An 18,700-nucleotide genomic window follows, 5' to 3' on the forward strand; every position below is an offset into this window, starting at 1 on the left:
TTTACGTAAAAAAAACAAAAAAAATACTCCAAAAAAATAACAAGACTTATGTAATTATGTTATTGAATTATTATTTATTGATTTGTGTTATCAATTTTAATATTTCAATTGTTATTTTGAATTTTGATTTATGAATGAATTTTCTTAATTAAATAATATTAGTTATATATTTATATATAATAGATACCTATTTAATTTTAAATTTTTAATATATAATGAATCAAATCGAACCAACTACTGATCCACTGGATCAATGACCCACTACCTCAATCGGATCAAGATCGAATTTCATAATTTTTTCTTTGATTCCAATGTCTTGCTGGTTCGCAGTGTGTATGAAAGGGGAAAAAAAGGTTCGTGAGAGAGAAACCTATAAAAAAAAAAACAATTGTATGGTATTTTATTTTTCCATCCAACTCTCCATTTTAATTGCACTACTGGAAAATGTTTTTGCATTGCGTGAGACTTAAGGGGTAGAAATTAACCAACTTGTAGATAAAAATGTGACTCAAAAGAAAGAATGTACTAAAGTTGATTAGTCGTTAAATTATCCGTTATAAATTTAATTATTGATAAAATTGATAAATATTATATATTATTAATATTATGATGATAAAAAATTATCTTTTAACATTTTTTTATATTGAAATTTCCAACGAGGAATCGAAGTGGTTTAAGTATCTTGCATACTGATAGACTTCTAATCGACTTTTTTTTTAAGATTTATTTATTTTTTTAGTTGCTGGCCTGCCGGAAATCTTCCTCGCCCAATGATAAAAAAATTTCAGTTTTAATTATCAGAGTTTTCTTTAACGAAAATATGAAAGAGTCTCACTAATTAGCAAGTTACCTAATTTGTTAAGAAAGTTAAAAAAATATAGATATTTAATAAATATTAAAATTAACGAAATTAATTGTATTTTTATTAAACTATTTAAAGTTTATACTACATATTTTCTTTTTTTATTTATCTTTTAAGTTGTTATGTATAAATCAAGAAATAGAATAAATTTTCTTGATTCTTCTAAAATAATTGTAAAAAAATTATTTTATATTTTTTTACACTTCACAATAAATAAATGTATAAATTAATTAAAGATTATGAGACAAAGATATAATTGATAAAATAGTAATTGATGTCATGTTAAAATTTATAAACAGAAATATATAAATAGAAATCAAAACTTTCTTAAAATTCGACAATTAAGAAACGGAGGCAACTATACGCTGCATAACATGTACAAAAATAATTAATATCCGTGACGAGCGATCATTTCAGGAATAAATAAATAGTATTTCATTCATAAAAAAAATTATTTGACATTGATTACGCTACTTCATTAATTTCGAAATGTAAGTTTATGGTTTATTTCATTTATAATTTATTCCTTAACTTTTTTTTTCCGCCAGATTTAACGAGTCTCATTTAATTTTTTTTCTTTTTTAAAATAATTAATTTAATTCTTGTAATATTTTTTTTTTCTTTTCCATGTTATTCTCCGGTAGCAAGGATACATATGATTTAAAGCATTTTGCCGGCTCTGACAATTTCATTCCTATATTATAAAAATAATCAATTTAATCCACAAATATTATGTAAATGTAAAGATAATTTAGTGTGCTAACTGAATTATTCCCATTTTTATTAACGCTTTTGGTGACGTAACACATGAAAGACGATGGAGCAAATTCAAGTGACAAAAGTGATCTCTAAGCGTTGGTGTAGATATTTATATGGATCGATATGGATCAAATTGTTAATTCTATCTTTTTGTTTTTAGGATAACCAATGACAAGTGTCCATTGATTGACTATCCATTTTTTCTTTTTGTTGTATTAATTTGTTTGTTTTGCCGATTAATGCCATTAATTTGTTTGATTTCTTTATTGTTCTTGAATCTGAGTTATTTTCAAGTGCATAAATTGATTTGGACTTTGGAGGATTTGAAATTTAAAATTAATTAGTTAAGAGATTCATTAATTTTCAGTTAATACTCCTAATTCCTAAATTTGGGGTTTTGAGGTTTAAAATTTATAATTAATTCGTATGTGCATTTAGAATAAAATTGAAAAATAATTAATTCCTATAATTAACATGAATTATTTTATCATTAAGTTATATTTATTAGATACCATTTTGTCATTGGATAAAAACGTATTAACACAAAATTTGGAAGAATAACCTTCTTAAAATATCTATTATCTTCTTAAATTTAAAAATCAATAATGAAATATTTTTTTATTGACAATTTAGTAAAGAAATTGTTAACTAACATGAAACGTCTCTTGCACTCGTCATGGATTTGTCAAGTTAACATCAATATGACACATATGTACTTATAACTTGACAATCAGATCAAATTGTCACAAATTTGTGTGTTTGTAAATTAAAGTAATCATTTTTATAGTATAGGAACAAAATAGTTAATGCTTGCAAAATGCAAGGACTACAATGGGCATTTACCCAAAAAAATGTTGTTATTCATCTCTTAGTTTCCTATTCATTTTGTTTATTAAGTACCTATTTAATTAATTCAAAAAATTAGGATCAAATAATAAATTTATAGATTATATCAAATTCAAATTATGATATAGTTAAAATATAAAGAGAAAAATGACACTTAAACCTTCAAAATAGGAGACTAACAAAAAAGACTAATACACATATAAAAATTTGAAAATATCAACTTGAAAAACACGAACCAAATAAAGAGCACTCGATATTTAATTTAGAGGAATGAATAATATATTTAATTCACAAATTAATTTATAACTCTGAATAATTTTGGCAGATATTAGTTTGAAATTATATAGAATTCAGGATTATTCGTTTCTATCAAAATGGAAATCAACATATCAATTTTATTCATTCACGTACGGTAATTCACAATCTCGACCAGTTAAGTAGAAAAGACCAGTTTTTTATTGTAAAAAACGAGAGTAGAAAAAGACATTTGTTTTTTTAAAACCAATCGAACATTCATAGCTTCTTCACTTCCCTTTTTGTAACTTGCATATTCAATTCATATTCACAACCCAACATATCTTAACACCAAATTAAGAGAACCAACACACAAGCATTCATATATCATAACTCCCAGTCTAAGCATTTTGCATTTTGCATTTTGTAACAAGGGTTTGTCTAATTAATTTATCCTAAATAAAAATAGGATTAAATAATAGATGCTTAATGTAATTCTTCATGTACTGAAAGATAATTAATACATTTTCTTAACTACATCAATCATTCACGATGGGATTATTTAACCCTATTTTTACTGAGATAAATTGACAACCCCTTTCAAGTTTCAGCAATATGTAATTGTGTGATTGAAATTAATAAGAAACCGATCATAAAAGGAGAGTTCGCTCCTTTGCCCTCACGCAGCTTAAAAGTTAAAACAAGCAATGGCCAAAATACATATCCATTCTCCTTGACTCTCTCTCCCTCTCTTCTCTCTCTATACATACATATAATAATGGTTCTTCACTTTGGTTTTGGCTCAGTTACAAAAACCTCTATTATGATTACATCATCTCTTGGTCCAAATTCAAAGCTTCCCCTCCCAATACATACCTTGCACTCACATGATACCAACTGGGAGAAGTGTTAAGTGTGCGTGTTTTGGAGAGAGAAAGGGGGAAAAAGGGCATGCGTTTTTGTTGAATGAATTCACTATCACGAGAGGAATGAGGACAAAAGAGGAAAAGTGAAGCAGTTTTGAGGAAAATAGTAAGCTACATTAGGTTATATCTCATGTTTTTCTTCACGCAAACAGCTAAATGTGGAGGTTAAGCTTTTGCTCCTTCGCGTGGCTTTTAAGACTTCTTCGTTCCCTATTAAATCCTCTCATTAAATTACCATAGCCCCACAAAAAACGTATCCTAGTTAAATTCATTCCTACAAACACCACCGTCCGTTCTTGTTCTTCCTTTTCCTTCTTCTCTCCCTCTTTCCATAAGGCTATGAGTCTAACAAAATCCTAACTCTATAACCTAATCATTTCATACCTTTCAATTCAACACCTTTCTTAAGGTATAGCCATTAAAACAAAATTGTATAATAATTCTCATTAACCATGAGTAGTGGTAACGGGGGTGGTGGTAGTAGTAGTGGTACTGGTAGCCCTTGTGGAGCTTGCAAGTTCTTAAGGAGAAAGTGTGTTTCGGGTTGTATCTTTGCTCCGTACTTTGATTCGGAGCAAGGTACAAGCCATTTTGCTGCGGTGCACAAGGTTTTTGGGGCCAGCAATGTCTCCAAGCTCCTTCTTAGCATTCCAGTGCATAGGAGGCTTGATACGGTCATCACCATTTGTTATGAAGCACAATCAAGGATCAGAGATCCAGTTTATGGCTGTGTTGCCCACATCTTTGCCCTTCAGCAACAGGTAATCATAGATTAATTAATTATTGGTTTTGATAATAACTTCTGATAGAATTATGATTAAACATGTTTTTGTAACATAAAGATGAAGATGTTTTCCTAGCTAGCATATGCATTATATATTTGTTGTTTAATTGTTTGCTTTTAATTTGGCTATCTTAATTATCAGTTTTTCTTTTCCCTGCACACTAAGCTAACCAAGTTAACCAGGGGAATCATAGAACTGGTATGCGTTTTCAAGACTTATTTATACTCCATTTTTTTCAGACAAATAAGCTTATTCGCAACAAAAGGAAAAATACAATTTGATCGAAATAAGATCAAACTGGTGAATGCGAGTATAAAACCTAGAAGCCTCAGCAAGAGAAGACTTATTTTTACTCCATTTTTGTTATTGACTACAGAATGATCAGTATCATAATTAGATTATTGTTAGACTATTTAATTTATATGAAATTACTGGAAACCGCTAATTAAACAATGATACATGCATGACTCATATGTAACGTCCCAAATTTATTTTGTTTTGTTTGCTAGCCAATAAAGTGAAACCAGTAAAGTGAAAACTGATCTAGATAAGCCTCGTTTTGTGTTCACATAAGACTTGGATGGTTTTGAATCTCATTTTGAAACCACAAAACAATGGAAAAGAAAGAAATGAGTTATTATTATTATTTTATTGAAGTCAGTGTAGCTTGTGAGTTTCTAAATGAAACTGCAAGGAGATGGAACTCATCAATATATAAAATATTAGTAAATTTATTTTTTGTTTTATTTCTCCCAATCTTTCAACAAAGATTTTGCAATTTGCATATTTGTTGTAGTAGCAAGTGGTTTGTTACCTCTGAAAGAGGAACAAAAGTGAGGTTTAGGGAAGAGGAAAATAAGAGTAGGGTTCGCCAAGCCATGGAAATAAGGAAGACAGTCTTTATGCATTTCAATGAAATCCATAACTCTTATTTATTTAACAAATGATGTGGTCGGCTGTTACATAAATGGGTAGTCTATGGCATGGGCCATTACTTCCTTGGTTCTTGCAGGTTTTGGGGAGATGGTCGGTTAGTTCAGGGGTTAAATTAAGCAATTTGATAAAGAAAATTAAAATAAATATTTTTGTCCCTAGCTATCTTTTTGTAAAATTAAATGACCATGACAAAACAAGGTTTTTAGAAACTCACATCCATTCTCAATATAATATATTTCTATTATAGAAGTTATATTTAGACAATAAACGGTTAAATCTTAACACATGACTATCTCAATTTTTTCTCCCACCTGAGTGGATCTTCCAGATACATAATCTGTGTAAATGAGCTATGCTGTGATCTCTAAAAATGTAAAAGGCGTGTTTTAGGATAACCGATCGATGATCCTTCATCCATTACAGTTAGATGTATAATAATACATTTTTTATAATATATATATATATATATATATATATATATATATATATATATTAAAATAATAAACTAACTTGTTATATTCATAGTGGATCATAAGTTGTCTAACACTCCAATTAATGGACTACCCTATATATAACCATCTTTGATTCACACATAGAAGTTATTTGTCTAGCTCCATATAGGTGGGAAAAAATCTCCCTTTTTACCTTATTTTCTTTAGAATAGTGTTATAAGATTGGGACTGTAGCTTGATAACTAGTGAAAGGAAGAACACACATACATAATACATTTATTGTCCAACATATATTGTCCACCATATAAGCTCATAGAGTGTTTCAAAAGATGATTTACTAAATTGTGAATAATAAGATCTTAGTAATTTTTTTTATATTTTCTCATAATTTTTTATTATTTTTGAAGTCACACATATTAATCCGTTATCTCTGACTATTTATAAGCTAGAATCTAGGGCCTTAAAATATGGTTTCGTAGAAGGAAGTTTTTCTTAATTCCTTTTGCAGTAATCTACTTTGGTTTGTAGTTTCTTTTTATCTCACTTATGCTGTAACACAGTAGGGAAAGAAACGAGTTATAAATAATTTGGGTTGACTTTCTAGTGAGACTAATTTAAAATTTTATCATATAATAAAAAAAATGTTAAAAAGAAAATACTGTTAGCATTTCAGAATAAATTTTTGGCTCTAGTATATATATGTACTTGACTATCATGCAAGTACTCTCTATCTCTATCTTAGAAATCAAAGATTTGATTGTTATATTATAAGTAGCTAATCTTTGTCCTCTAATACATATTAGTCATTGTTAGAAATGTATTAGTATTGAAATTATTTCGTGAAAAATGCTAATTTTTAAAAGAACTATATTGTTTTCTTCCTTCAAGCTTAATCATGTTAATTTGTTTATTTTCCGAAGCCACTTCGTTTGTACAAAACTCTTGCTTATATATCCTCTAGAAGTTTGTTTAAAGTTACGCTTTCATACTTACATTATTATTATGGAGAGAGAAATATTGTTTCATTTATAATTAATTTTGTCTTTCTCTATTTTTCTATTTGAAGAAAAATTTTCGTGAAAGGAAATTATTATTATTATTATTGTTCATGTAAAGGGGAAATTTTAGCATAAAACGGTTAGAGAGAAAGATGCGTGTTGACACAATAAAATAAAAAAACACAAATATAGAATGAGTGTCTGATCTAGAAAAAGAGTGATGATATAGAAATCTTTATGTATCAAATACTTTATCATTAACATTTATTATTTTTTAATTTTATTTTCATATTACATCATATTTTTATCTTACATATAGGTGTTAAATAACATTGTGTACACCAATATTTTTTCCGAAAATAAAATAATGTCGTAGAAATTTATTGTAATTGATTTCTAAAATATAAAAAACAAGTTAGTACACCATCAAATTTATATAAACAATTTGTTTGAAAACAATGTCATCTGTCTTTTAGCTAAACTATCATAGAATTTTTCTCGCCCTAGGTAATTCTTCAGATGGAGAAAAAAAATAAGTTAAATTTAATTATTTATTTAGTTTCTATATACTTATAGTTTCTAAATTTATTTTTTTAGTTTTTATAATTAATAAGTAAATTTTTTAATCCTTAAAATTTATATTTTAATTCTAAAAAAAAGTCATTTTATTAAAAAAATTTAAGTAATAGAGTTAAAAAAATTTGACGCTAAACATTTTTTGAAAATTAAAATATAATCTTTAGGAACTAAAAAATTTACTTGTTAAACTTAAAAATTAAAAATTTCATTTATTAACATTCACTAAAAAAAATAAGTGTAAAAATTATAAGAATTAAATGGGTAATTAAACCCATAAATTAGGATAATTCATGGATTTATTTTAAACAATAATTAAATAATCACAATGTATAAACATTTTTTATTTTTGCTTCATTGTTCTACAGCTGGTAAGCTTACAAGCAGAACTCTCTTACCTACATGGCCACCTTGCTCAAATGGAGTTACCTCAACCATCACCACCTCCTCCACCACCGCAAACAACGGCAGCACCACCCTCCGGTTTCTCAATTGCCGACCTACCGCCGGCCACAGTTGCGGCAGTGCCGGCCACCACCTATGATTTGTCTTCACTTTTTGATCCACTGGGCCAAACTTCATGGGCCATGCAACAGAGGGCCATAGACTTACGTCAATACCTAGCTGCTGCTGCTGCTCCATCAACCACCTCTGGTGCTGACATTCAAGCCGTGGCACGTGACATTCCTCATAGACATGGGTCTCCTCCATCACCTCCTGCGTCAAGCTCCAATGCTTCACCATCTCTATCGCATTCTAAATGATCAAACATCTTTTTTGCTTTATAAATTAATGAACTTATATATTTTTCTTTTGGTAAATGGAATTTAATTAGAAACTAGACTAGCAAGGGATCTAAAATTTTCAAACATATTTCAATATATATATGAGCAAGTATATTTATTATAATAATCATGATCATATATGATTGTTCTTTCCTTCCTTTCTTTTATCCTTTTTTGTGTTGTTGGAAAAAAAAAAACCTTACTATAGTATAGACATGCATTTGCTTGCTAGTTATATTTCGAATTTCTTTTGCGATCGAGTACGTGCTGATAGTATAAGATGTGGCTCTCGATCGTCAATGAGTCTTGGATTATGGAAAGAGGAGGATGCATGCGCATTATGACAATGATCATGTTTGACCATGGTTGAAAGTTTTTTCATGGTTGCAATCTTTTACATCCCATATTTGCCTCTTTGGAACTTGTGCTTAGAAAAAACTTTGTAAAATAAGTGGCTCTTCTATTTTTACGTCTAAGGGGATGTGATAAAGGATGATGAATGCCGAATTTAAAATTAGGTTAAATGTTACCTTTATTATATATGTTTTAATAATTCTTTTTTGTTGTTGTTGTTGTGATTCTTTATGTTTTAAGAGACATGCCATTAGGATTTTAAATTTCAAAATAATTAATTTAAAGTGATGATTTTTAGCTTCTACAAGCTTTTTTCTTATTGTATTTTTTAAAAGTTATAAACCCAACACCTTTCAAATTCAATTCCTATAGACGACTTTTCAATTCAACTCCAATAAAACCATAATCAAGGATTTACACAACGAAGTGCACCACAAATGGAGCTTTCTATGACTTTGCTTCGATTCTGTGTGAGGCGAATGCAACACCTTAAGGGATGCCATGTCACAGCAACTCCTTCTACCACCACACACATGCACATAACCTCTCATCCCTTTCCACCAACCACGTTCTTTGCCACCGTTGTTAAGCTTCTTCCACCGCACCCACATAAGTAATCGTTTGTGAGATAAAGTTAATCAGAGTTAGATATTACAATTATCTTATATATATTACTATTATTATGGATAATTATAAACAAATGATCATGTTCGTTTTTCTGAATCTATTTGTGGAATAAAATTAATTATATATACATGTAATCAGCCACATGTGATGGTTATTAATCATTTGTGAGGTAAAATTAACTATCATTATCCATTTCAATAATCTCATGACACTATTAAACACATGGGTAATATGAGTAATTGTATATAATTACGTTCCTTTATTCTCAACCACTTAAGACAACATAGAGCAGTTAGTGAAAATAACAGTCGATCTTTTCTTCTTATTTTCCCTTTCTTTTCCTTCTTCTTCTTCTTCTTTTTCTATTTAACTTTCTGTCAGGATTATAGACTTATAGTGGTTTTTTGAACTTTGGGACCGCTGATTTTGTGAACTTTCGTTCCCGCCAGGCATGATAAGAGAGCGGGAATGGGGAGGAGCAAAACGCTAATGTAAAAATGTGTTTTGACTGAATCATTACTTCGACTGTGCAAAGTATCTGCATAAATATAGCTTTAGAGGGCTATGGTAGAAAAAATGTGTTATAAGCAATTAAGTTAATTGATTCTCAACCCTTGCTACAAAATATGTTATCATGCCATGATGCAATTCAACAGAACTAAACTTCTGTTCTGAGTACTTGCAATCTATTTGACATAAATAAAATGTCGACTTGATTCTAAGGATTTCAATCTCATGGTTTCCTTTTAGATCGAGTTCGAGCTTATCTCACTTGCACATAATCTGATACAAAGCTCGGTCCAACAATAAATAAATGAGATATAAAGTAATTTTTTTAAAAAAAAATTTACTTTAAATATATTGAGCCTTTTTGCTAAACGTACTGTGACTTTTTTTATTAATGTATGAGGTTTTTTTTTATAAATATTATTAACAAATATATATTTTTTTTCTTAATTAGTGGACCTAAAGCATAATTTTTAGTTATTTTATCTTTAAACTGAACATGTCATATATACATCATTTAATAGGAGTCACTTTTCTCAGTAAGATGCACTAAAGTGAGAGAGACATCTTCATAAACACAATTACTGCATAGTACCATATAAGTGATGTTTTTGTTTTGTTAACCACTTATACATAGCTATCAAAATGGATCCAAATTCACGGGTCAATCTATATAGCTTATTATGGATTCAGGTCGAACCAGGACTGTAAAATTTAACCTAATTCACGTATGACTTGATTCATGGTAGGTTGGGTTGGTTCACCTAATCCATCTAAAAAATTACCAATTAGTATAATATAATATTTTTTAAGACGTAGTGTCTTGTTCATTTAACTATAAATAGAGTAAACTTCACCTAAAATATACTTTTAGCATTTTATAATATTGTTCAACGTTATTTTATTTAGTGTTTTGTTCAAAAATATTTTTAAAAGTTTTGTTATTATAATTCAAGGCTTCTAACTTGTGATAATATGTCTTGTTGTGGTGTATGAATAATGAAAGATTTAATTTAGTTAATATTTTTCTAATTTATTTAAATTTATTTTTCTAAAAAAATTGATTTTTTTTGTTAAATTTTCTTTCTGAAAAAAGAAAATATTTTTTTAAAAAATTTTAGATGAATTGATTGACCGACCTGTTTAACCCATGACCCATGATGAGCCGAATTGAACCATTTTTTTAAGAATTAAATTTAAGTGAGTTGGATTGAATTAACCCATTTAAGAGATAGGTAGAGTTGGATCAAGCTCAATGAATCAAGCCATCTTGCTTTGTTAGCTATAGAGCAAGACATGCAATCCTACAACATATCATATTAATTGGGTCAGCTTAAAAGTAAATATACTAAAGGTGTGTTTAACCCAACTTAATTTTTATTTAAAATTTACTTTTAAATAAAAATTAAATATTAGAGCTTAAAAATAAGTATAAGTTGTTTTTTATATTTTATTATTTTAACTTAAAAGCTCTTTTTAATCTAAAAGGTGTTTGGTAATTTTTTTTGGAAATATCAATTTTATTTAAAATTAGTTATCTTATCTAATAAAAAGTATTTATCAAATAAAAATATTGGGCAAAATTAATTTAATTACATAAATTTATTTTAATGATTATAAAAGTAAATTAAAATATTAAAGTATAAGCATTTAAGTTTTTAAGTTTATTTTAGTGATGATTTGAAATAATATTTATTAATTATTTATTGTACAATAATATTTTGAAAGAAGTAAAAATAATTATTTGAATATAGTTCAATAATATCAAATCTCGTTAAAAAAATTGAATAAATAAGAATCCACTAAGAAGCAAAATTGTTACCGCATATGATAAAAAAAAAAAAAAAGCAAATTGTTACTGCACACACAATCGATTAAGTCCAATCCAAAGTTGTTTTTGAAAAATAAATTAAAGAAGAAGAAGAATACAGGCTTACGCTGAATCGGATGGAAGCCTTGGCAATATAAGCTCTGCAAAAGCCCATCAAAAGCTACTCTAGGGAACTTTTGTTAAAAGCTCCTTTTCGTAAAATAAATAAGCTTTTAAAAATTTAAGGACCTTTATTCAAATATTGTTTGGCCCAGCTTCTTCTTTTAAGGAGAAAAAAATTTAAAAATAAACTAGACGAAACACACTCTAAATCTCATGTTTTAATAAAGCAAAAAACCATATGTTGTAAAAAATATTCAAAATATAGTTCTTCCGATTAAAGTAAAAAAAAAAAAATCTCTTTAAATGAACTGCTTCACTTACCATTAAGTTGTTCATGTTGGTAATCATTTTTTCTTCTATAGATATTAATTATTAATTTGTTAAAATTAAACTTATGATTTATTTTCTTAATTATAAAATCAATCTTATATCTCCCATATATTGTATCTCTAGTACTTATCATGAGAATTTGAAGTAATTTATTCAATAACAGAAGCTAACCAAGTCCCTGAAGTAATAGCTGACTGCATATATATATAGCCTTGAAATGAAGATCAGAACAGAGAACCTCTTGGAACCTTCAAAGCACAATGAGAGTGTGTCGAAGGCTTCATCAAAGGCAGCATGCAAGCCTACAACATCTAGTGTTTAGTATAACTTACATGACTATTATAACATTTACTAACTTATCTTGAAAGGAGAGAAATTAAATTATTCTAAAAGTAATTCTTTCACCGTTAATTTTCTTTTGCATAATTTATTTTCTTGAAAGTTAATAATTATAACGAATAATTAATTTTAATTATTAAATTTTAAGAAAATAAATGAGAAGAAATGATTCTTTTAAAGTTATTCTTATTCCACTTTAAAAAATTTATCATAATTTCATCGGTTAATAGTATAAATTTTGTTGCCATAAAAAAAATAGTACAACTTTTGTTACTGTAAAAGCATAGAAATTGAATTACGTACTCTCCACAAATCTCTTCCCTCGTCTATTTGGTTCGTACTTTCTTTGAAGTTAATTGAAACAGATTTGTCGACCTGAACATGTTTCCATTTTTGAGAAAACGAAAACTCGCCAGAAGTATGGGACACGTGTGTGTAAATTTGTGTAAGGTCATTGGGAGAATATGTAGCTGATCACTTTCTAGAAAAAGCATGCAACATATATATCAAAGACAATGAATGCAATCGATCAATGTAGTATAAAAATCTAATTTGAAATTTGATTGAGAAATTTTCATTAAAGATTAAACTTATATATTACTTAAATGATTCAATCAGATTACCCACTTGGGTGTGTCCAAAATGTTGGTTGGTTAGAGAATTAATTTAGCTGGAATCTAATTCTTATTCAAGATATATCGCTGAGGTTCGCTTTGTCAGATTTTTGTTTTGTTTTTATATAATACTTATACCAAAGAATGTGTTTGCTTTTACAAAATTAATTTCCCAAAATGTGAACTTGAGAATGTAACATACATTCCGATGCTTGATATAAGTTATAAAAAAAATATTCTCATGCATTATTTTCAAGAGTTCATTAGCTTATCTGATTACTAGTAACAAAGTCTCTTAAAACAAGCTCTACCTCTTCCACCACCCCTAGTTTTCGGAACCACTTAGCTAGTACCGCAGAAGCTTCTTCCTCAACCATAATGCCATCTCTCTCCAAATCTATTAGAAATTCTAATGCAGTATTTATCTTACTTTCCTTCTCATATGCAACCAACACTGAAGCTATGCATTTATCACTAGGTTTGATACCTGCTCTTCTCATATTTTCAAATGCAATGAGAGCCTTCTGACTTTGCCCAGCCATAACATAAGCATTAACAACCAAACTACAAATCTTATCATCTGGGGTGATACCGGCCAGTTGAATTGCATCAAACACCCTTTGTGCACCTTCAGCATTACCAATCATAGAGTAGGCTCTAAGCAGCGCCTTGTAAACCTCGCTGCCTGCGAGTATTTCTTGTGCCTCCATTTCTTGAAGTAAATTCTCTCCTTCTTCAGGCATTCCAGCTCTGATGTAGGCCATGATCATTGAGCCATATGATCTTTTATCCAAAGGTTTGCCGAGCAATTTGATCTCTTCAAAGTACTCCTTGGCCCGGTCATGATTGCCAGCCTTGCTGTACATGTGAACCATGGTAGTCAGAATTACCTGATCATAGATGAAGCCCCTTTGCTTCATGAGTGTGAGAAATTTTTCCGCATCTTCCAATAGATTGTGCTCGCCATAATAATGTATTATCTTTGTGTAGTCACGAATATTGACTTCAAAGGATTCTTCCATAAGAGCATGTTTTGCAACCTAAAAATGTGTATAAGTCCGCAGATTAATTTTAGACTGTAAGGCATAAAGGAAATAAAATGTTTCACTCATAACACAAACAAATTAAGGTGCATGGAATCCGGTAAGAAAATGATCACCTACCATGAAAAACAGTTGGATAAATATCATGTTGCTTAAATTTTCTTCCTATCTTTTCAACACAAGTAAATCACTCCCTTGCTTCACAAACTTACTCGACAGACCAGGAGGTTTAGATGGTTAGAGGAAAAAACTGCATTCCCCTTCCAATTACCAATCAAAGAGCCATGAAATGGACAACATATCAATTTCCATCATGCATGTAAATTTAATTTCTTATTTTATTTTAGTTTATTAAGTTCACTACTTTGTGGTAAATACATAAACCTCAAACTTGCATCTTGGCGTGGGTCTTCACATTTAAAACTAACAAAATCAAAGGGGTAAATACAGCACTACCACATGCAATTTGGATAGTTTGAATAGCTTCAAACCTCAGTACCAATAATATATCAAGCAAAGATAAAATGTGAAATACCTCAAGGTAAACAGGATGTTCCCTTATTTTCAACTCTTTCAGAACTGAAAGCCAGTCTGCTCTGGTAGGCTTCATTAACTTCACCCATGATCTCAAAAGATCAGACATGGAGCCCTTTTCTGCAGAATAACATATAATCTGTCTCATCAAGGCTTTGCATCGATCGGCCATCCTGAAAGGAAGTTTAGATATGGCCTGTTGTTGTTCTTTTGGGACATTTTTGCCAACCTCAATCCACCTATACCTTCTGTCATTGTCTTCTTTCCCTTCTTCTTTAACAACTTCCTCCAAACCAACACTCACTAATACTGAATCAAAACGGTGTTTACGCAAACCAAAATAAACGGGGTTTTGGCATAATGAGTTTCCTCTGGTCAGAACTCGACAAAATTTGGTAACATCATTGGTTATTGAGTAGTTTGGATGATAAAAGTTGCACAGTAGGTTATTGCAATAGGTGCCCATCATTATAGTGTGATCAAAGCCAACACATGTTATATCCTATGATATTCGTCCAGAACTAGCTAGCAGTTGGAACATAAGAAGTTGAAGTTTTTTTTTTTTTATCTCAGCATTCACTTGCCTTGTAGTGATATCCTAAACATGCTCCTAAAATTCAATACAGAAGCAAACGTTGGTAATTAATTTATTAACACATATTAGTTAAGAAAAACGCTAACACAACTTATTATTCCTGTGGAATAGCAAATATTTTTCTCAAGCAAGATGCCATTTTTTTATGAGCAAAGCTTAACAGAAAAAGGGTGCGAAGATCTTACAAAACTCACCGATTCAATGCATAACTCTACGAGTTCCCATTCAAATGACTCCATTCAGGTGCTGGTGCTATGATTCAGTGCTCTCAGAAAGTGGATCAAAGGCTTCCTATTCAACGGATTCGGATGCTTCCTCGGCCGCGCAGTACGTACTTCTGTTTGGAGAGTCTACTTTGAGTGAGTGGCTTGGTTTCGGAGTTAGAAAATTGGGTTCTCTTATCATCGTTGGAAAGAACCAGAAACGCCGAAAAGACACAATTGCCCTCAACACGATCTACTTAGGGACGGTTATTAAGTCAATTCACTTCCAAACTCGAAGCCTATCGCAAAACGGAACCGTAATCCTCAATCCAACACGACGGCGCGTTTGAGACCACCATGACGGCAACGGTGGAGGCAGGGAATCCGGCAGATTTGTTGGATTCCACTGAGGAGGACATGTTGGATGCCAAGTATTGGGAGATCAGTATGTAGAAGACGGCATTGGAGGGAAGGAAAGAGGAGGTGGTGGAGAGGGACGATGATTTGGAGATTCAGATTGGGAATAAGCTCAGGAGAGATGCCTTTTTGGTGTTCAGGGCTCTTTGTAAGTTGTCCATGAAGACGCACAGTTGATGAAGGGGAAGATTGTGGCATTGGAGCTGTTGAAGATCTTACTGGAGAATGCTGGAGCTGTCTTCAGGACTAGTGAAAGGTAAAATTTGTGTTGTATGCTATCATATTGCTTTACTTTTTTTGGGATTTAGTTTAAACTTTAAAGTTGCTAGCATGTTTGGTCAGTCTTTCTTGGTTTAATTATGGTGATATTACTGTCATAGACAACTGGGAGATGTAATGGGGTGTTAAACATGGTACTGGAAAGTGGTAATGTGACTGCATTTTGTCAATTTTCTGTCAAGGTTGATAACTCAAATTTCACTTTCATTTGGGTTGTTAACGTGAAAATGAAATTGTGGAGGATATTTCGGGAGTTATGATGTTTATGATGCAAGATATGGAAAGACTGAAGAGAAGTATGTAAATGTCATATTGGGCTAGTTTGTTTAAGCTTATTTTTCAAAATAAGTGGTTTTTAAAATAAAATAAGCAGTTTTATGGTTTTCTGATATGTTTGTCTAGACTCCTTTTACTTAAAATAAACAGTTTTTTGCTTTTTTTAAGAAGCAAATCCTATCTGCTTCTTTAAAAAGTGCTTTTTTTAAAGTTGTTTTTTTTAAAGTATAAACAAACTCACCCATTGTTATATAGCTTGATTAGGCTTCACATGTGCCAAATATATTCTGAACTATGAATCTGCTTTGGTTTCAGGAATTCCTTTAAGCAGATATTTTACGATTTCTACTTGAATAGAACATCTCTGTTGAGAGAAAATAGAATTTCACATTGCTAGGTATTCAACTTTGAATTTTTTTTGTTTTGTTCCTCTATAATGGTGGTAATCATTGCCCACTATAATATTTGAAAGCAATATGGTGCTTATATAGGGTAAGTGTGTAACGGTTTCTATTGTTGTCATCTCATCTCATCTCACTCCATTCCGCACTAACCTTGTACTTAACTTTCTCTTGAGCTAATAATCAAGATCCCAGGTAAGCTATATGATCTTTAGATTCTAAGTTCCTGGATTTAAGTCTCTTCCTTCAACACAATTTTTCTAACTTTCGTATACTTGACTCATAACTCTCACTTAGGTTCAAAAAATTGTAACGGTTCCACTCTAAGATTTCCTACCTAATATTAATTGGGTGCTAATTGAATAAACTGAACAAATCACTTCTTATTTCTGTAAACTTGTTCAAACTTAAGGTTTACTCCTTATAGGAATTTCACTAGAAAGCTTAAACTTATTGGAGTAATCTATAACAAGGGTTAAGGTTAATTCAAGGAATCCTAAAATAACTTTTTGGTTCGACTACTAGTAAAGGGCGTCTCATCTTAATCTTAAGTTTCTTCTCATCTCAAAACAACTTTTGTCCAAAAAGGATTTAAAACCATCTCTCACCTAGACGTAGCATATGCTAAGGGTCATGATCATCTAACTAAAATACATAACAAAACTCTTAGCACGAAACGTGATTCCCAAAGGTCTCTAAGAATCTTATGATACACCCCATAATCCAACTTAACTGGAAACACACTAAAGTGTCAATCACCAAAATCACTACAAGAGGTAACTTAAGGTAGAGAGATCATGTCCATGCATCCCATGAACATACAGGGACATCAATCTTGTCTAGGCATGACCAGGTACACGTAGAGGCCACAATAGGTACTAAGGTAGTCATCAGAGCATCCTCAAACTTTTCCCATATTAAGGTAAAGAGAACTAAAATTTATCTTGCTAATTATACAACTATCATCAATAATCCTTTAGGTCATCTACTTGGCACAAAAACACTCATTCTTGAACTCTTCCATGCTTAGTGATTAATGCCCTACTAACTACCTTACTCTCTTCTTAAGGTTTCACACTAAACCTCTTAATTATACTTCATAATTTTTCCAACTACTCTATGTTCTCAAACAACTCTATACTAGATATTTTCCACGAACTATGGTTACAAGTTTCTATAGGTACTATGCCTACAAGATTCTCAATCTCGCACTTAGGTGGTAACTAAGCATATCCTCAAGGAACACAAGTACATGACTTACTAAGTTTGACTTTCGTCTACAGGTAACAAGGATCATGCCTACTCAAGTATTTTCTCTCGAAACATCTTAACGTGATTGTCAAGGGCGAAGTCTCTCTTCATTCGTAACAGAAGTAACAACATGACAATATATCAAGGAGTTTAACAAGACATGATTGGAAGATGAATAGCCAATAACAAGATGAACACTTGATTGATTAGGAGACAATAATTTTAAATCAAGAAGGATCACTCATCCAGAATCAACAACAAATATTTCAAATGAATTCTATAAACGAAAACATGACCATAACGTAGACTCATATGGAGATATTAACAATTCACTTAATTGTGACAGAAACATCAGTAATTCAATTGTTTGATGTAGGCTCATAACACAAGGAATGAATTATATTCAAGCTTGCAAGTGTAATCAAATTACTTGACTTAAGCACGCAACACAAAGAATAGGTTGCACTAGAATCAAAAGATACGGTCAAAAGAGTATTTTTTATGAAATATATCTCGATATGAGTCATCAAACTATAGAGTATTAGCATCACTAAGAACAAGAAATCACAAACAACCATACTATCTATGCAATTAAGGCAAAACACCATACTACAAGTATACATAGAATTATAAGGTTCCTATGACAAGTATATAACATACATATAAGAATAAAGAATTAAATAGTCACTAAGAATGTATTTAGGAATCACAAACTTCAACAACTACATTCATAACTACACACAAAACAAAGGGAGTTAAGTAGTCATGCGTTTACATATCAAGAAAGACACACTCATTCAAGGCATATATATATATATATATATATATATATATATAT

At 30.4% G+C, this 18,700-nt stretch overlaps 2 protein-coding genes and 1 long non-coding RNA gene across 4 annotated transcripts; 2 read left to right on the forward strand and 1 right to left on the reverse strand.

Moving 5' to 3' along the window:
• Positions 1 to 3,631: 3,631 nt before the first annotated feature.
• On the forward strand, positions 3,632 to 8,276 carry LOC100777737 (LOB domain-containing protein 18). The gene is made up of 2 exons (XM_003552294.5): positions 3,632 to 4,388; positions 7,743 to 8,276. Exons 1-2 carry the CDS (start codon positions 4,080 to 4,082, stop codon positions 8,136 to 8,138), a joined length of 705 nt encoding a protein of 234 aa, XP_003552342.1. The 5' UTR covers positions 3,632 to 4,079; the 3' UTR covers positions 8,139 to 8,276.
• Positions 8,277 to 13,109: 4,833 nt separating this feature from the next.
• LOC100778274 (pentatricopeptide repeat-containing protein At1g01970) lies at positions 13,110 to 16,315 on the reverse strand. 2 transcript variants are annotated; one of them, XM_003552295.5, is made up of 3 exons: positions 15,230 to 16,315; positions 14,442 to 15,050; positions 13,110 to 13,903 (listed from the first exon to the last, which is right to left on the reverse strand). In XM_003552295.5, exons 2-3 carry the CDS (start codon positions 14,907 to 14,909, stop codon positions 13,127 to 13,129), a joined length of 1,245 nt encoding a protein of 414 aa, XP_003552343.1. In that variant the 5' UTR covers positions 14,910 to 15,050; positions 15,230 to 16,315; the 3' UTR covers positions 13,110 to 13,126. The 2 variants fall into 2 exon arrangements, with proteins under 2 accessions (XP_003552343.1, XP_006602756.1); XM_006602693.4 differs by having other exon boundaries at positions 15,221 to 16,315.
• Positions 15,540 to 16,814, forward strand: LOC106797176 (uncharacterized). Its single transcript, XR_001386300.3, has 2 exons — positions 15,540 to 15,911; positions 16,526 to 16,814. It is a non-coding gene; the product is annotated as an uncharacterized lncRNA (long non-coding RNA).
• The last annotated feature ends 1,886 nt before the right edge of the window (positions 16,815 to 18,700 follow it).

Source organism: Glycine max, chromosome 18 (assembly GCF_000004515.6).
Source record: "Glycine max cultivar Williams 82 chromosome 18, Glycine_max_v4.0, whole genome shotgun sequence".
In the NCBI taxonomy this organism is placed as follows: domain Eukaryota; kingdom Viridiplantae; phylum Streptophyta; class Magnoliopsida; order Fabales; family Fabaceae; genus Glycine; species Glycine max.

Excerpts from the sequence above, each read along its gene's own strand:
- LOC100777737 (XM_003552294.5), top strand. The coding sequence starts at position 4,080 with ATGAGTAGTGGTAACGGGGGTGGTGGTAGTAGTAGTGGTACTGGTAGC. Across the intron at positions 4,389-7,742 it reads TCTTTGCCCTTCAGCAACAG|CTGGTAAGCTTACAAGCAGA; the intron begins GTAATCATAGAT and ends ATTGTTCTACAG.
- LOC100778274 (XM_003552295.5), bottom strand. The coding sequence starts at position 14,909 with ATGATGGGCACCTATTGCAATAACCTACTGTGCAACTTTTATCATCCA. Across the intron at positions 13,904-14,441 it reads AACATCCTGTTTACCTTGAG|GTTGCAAAACATGCTCTTAT; the intron begins GTATTTCACATT and ends ACACATTTTTAG.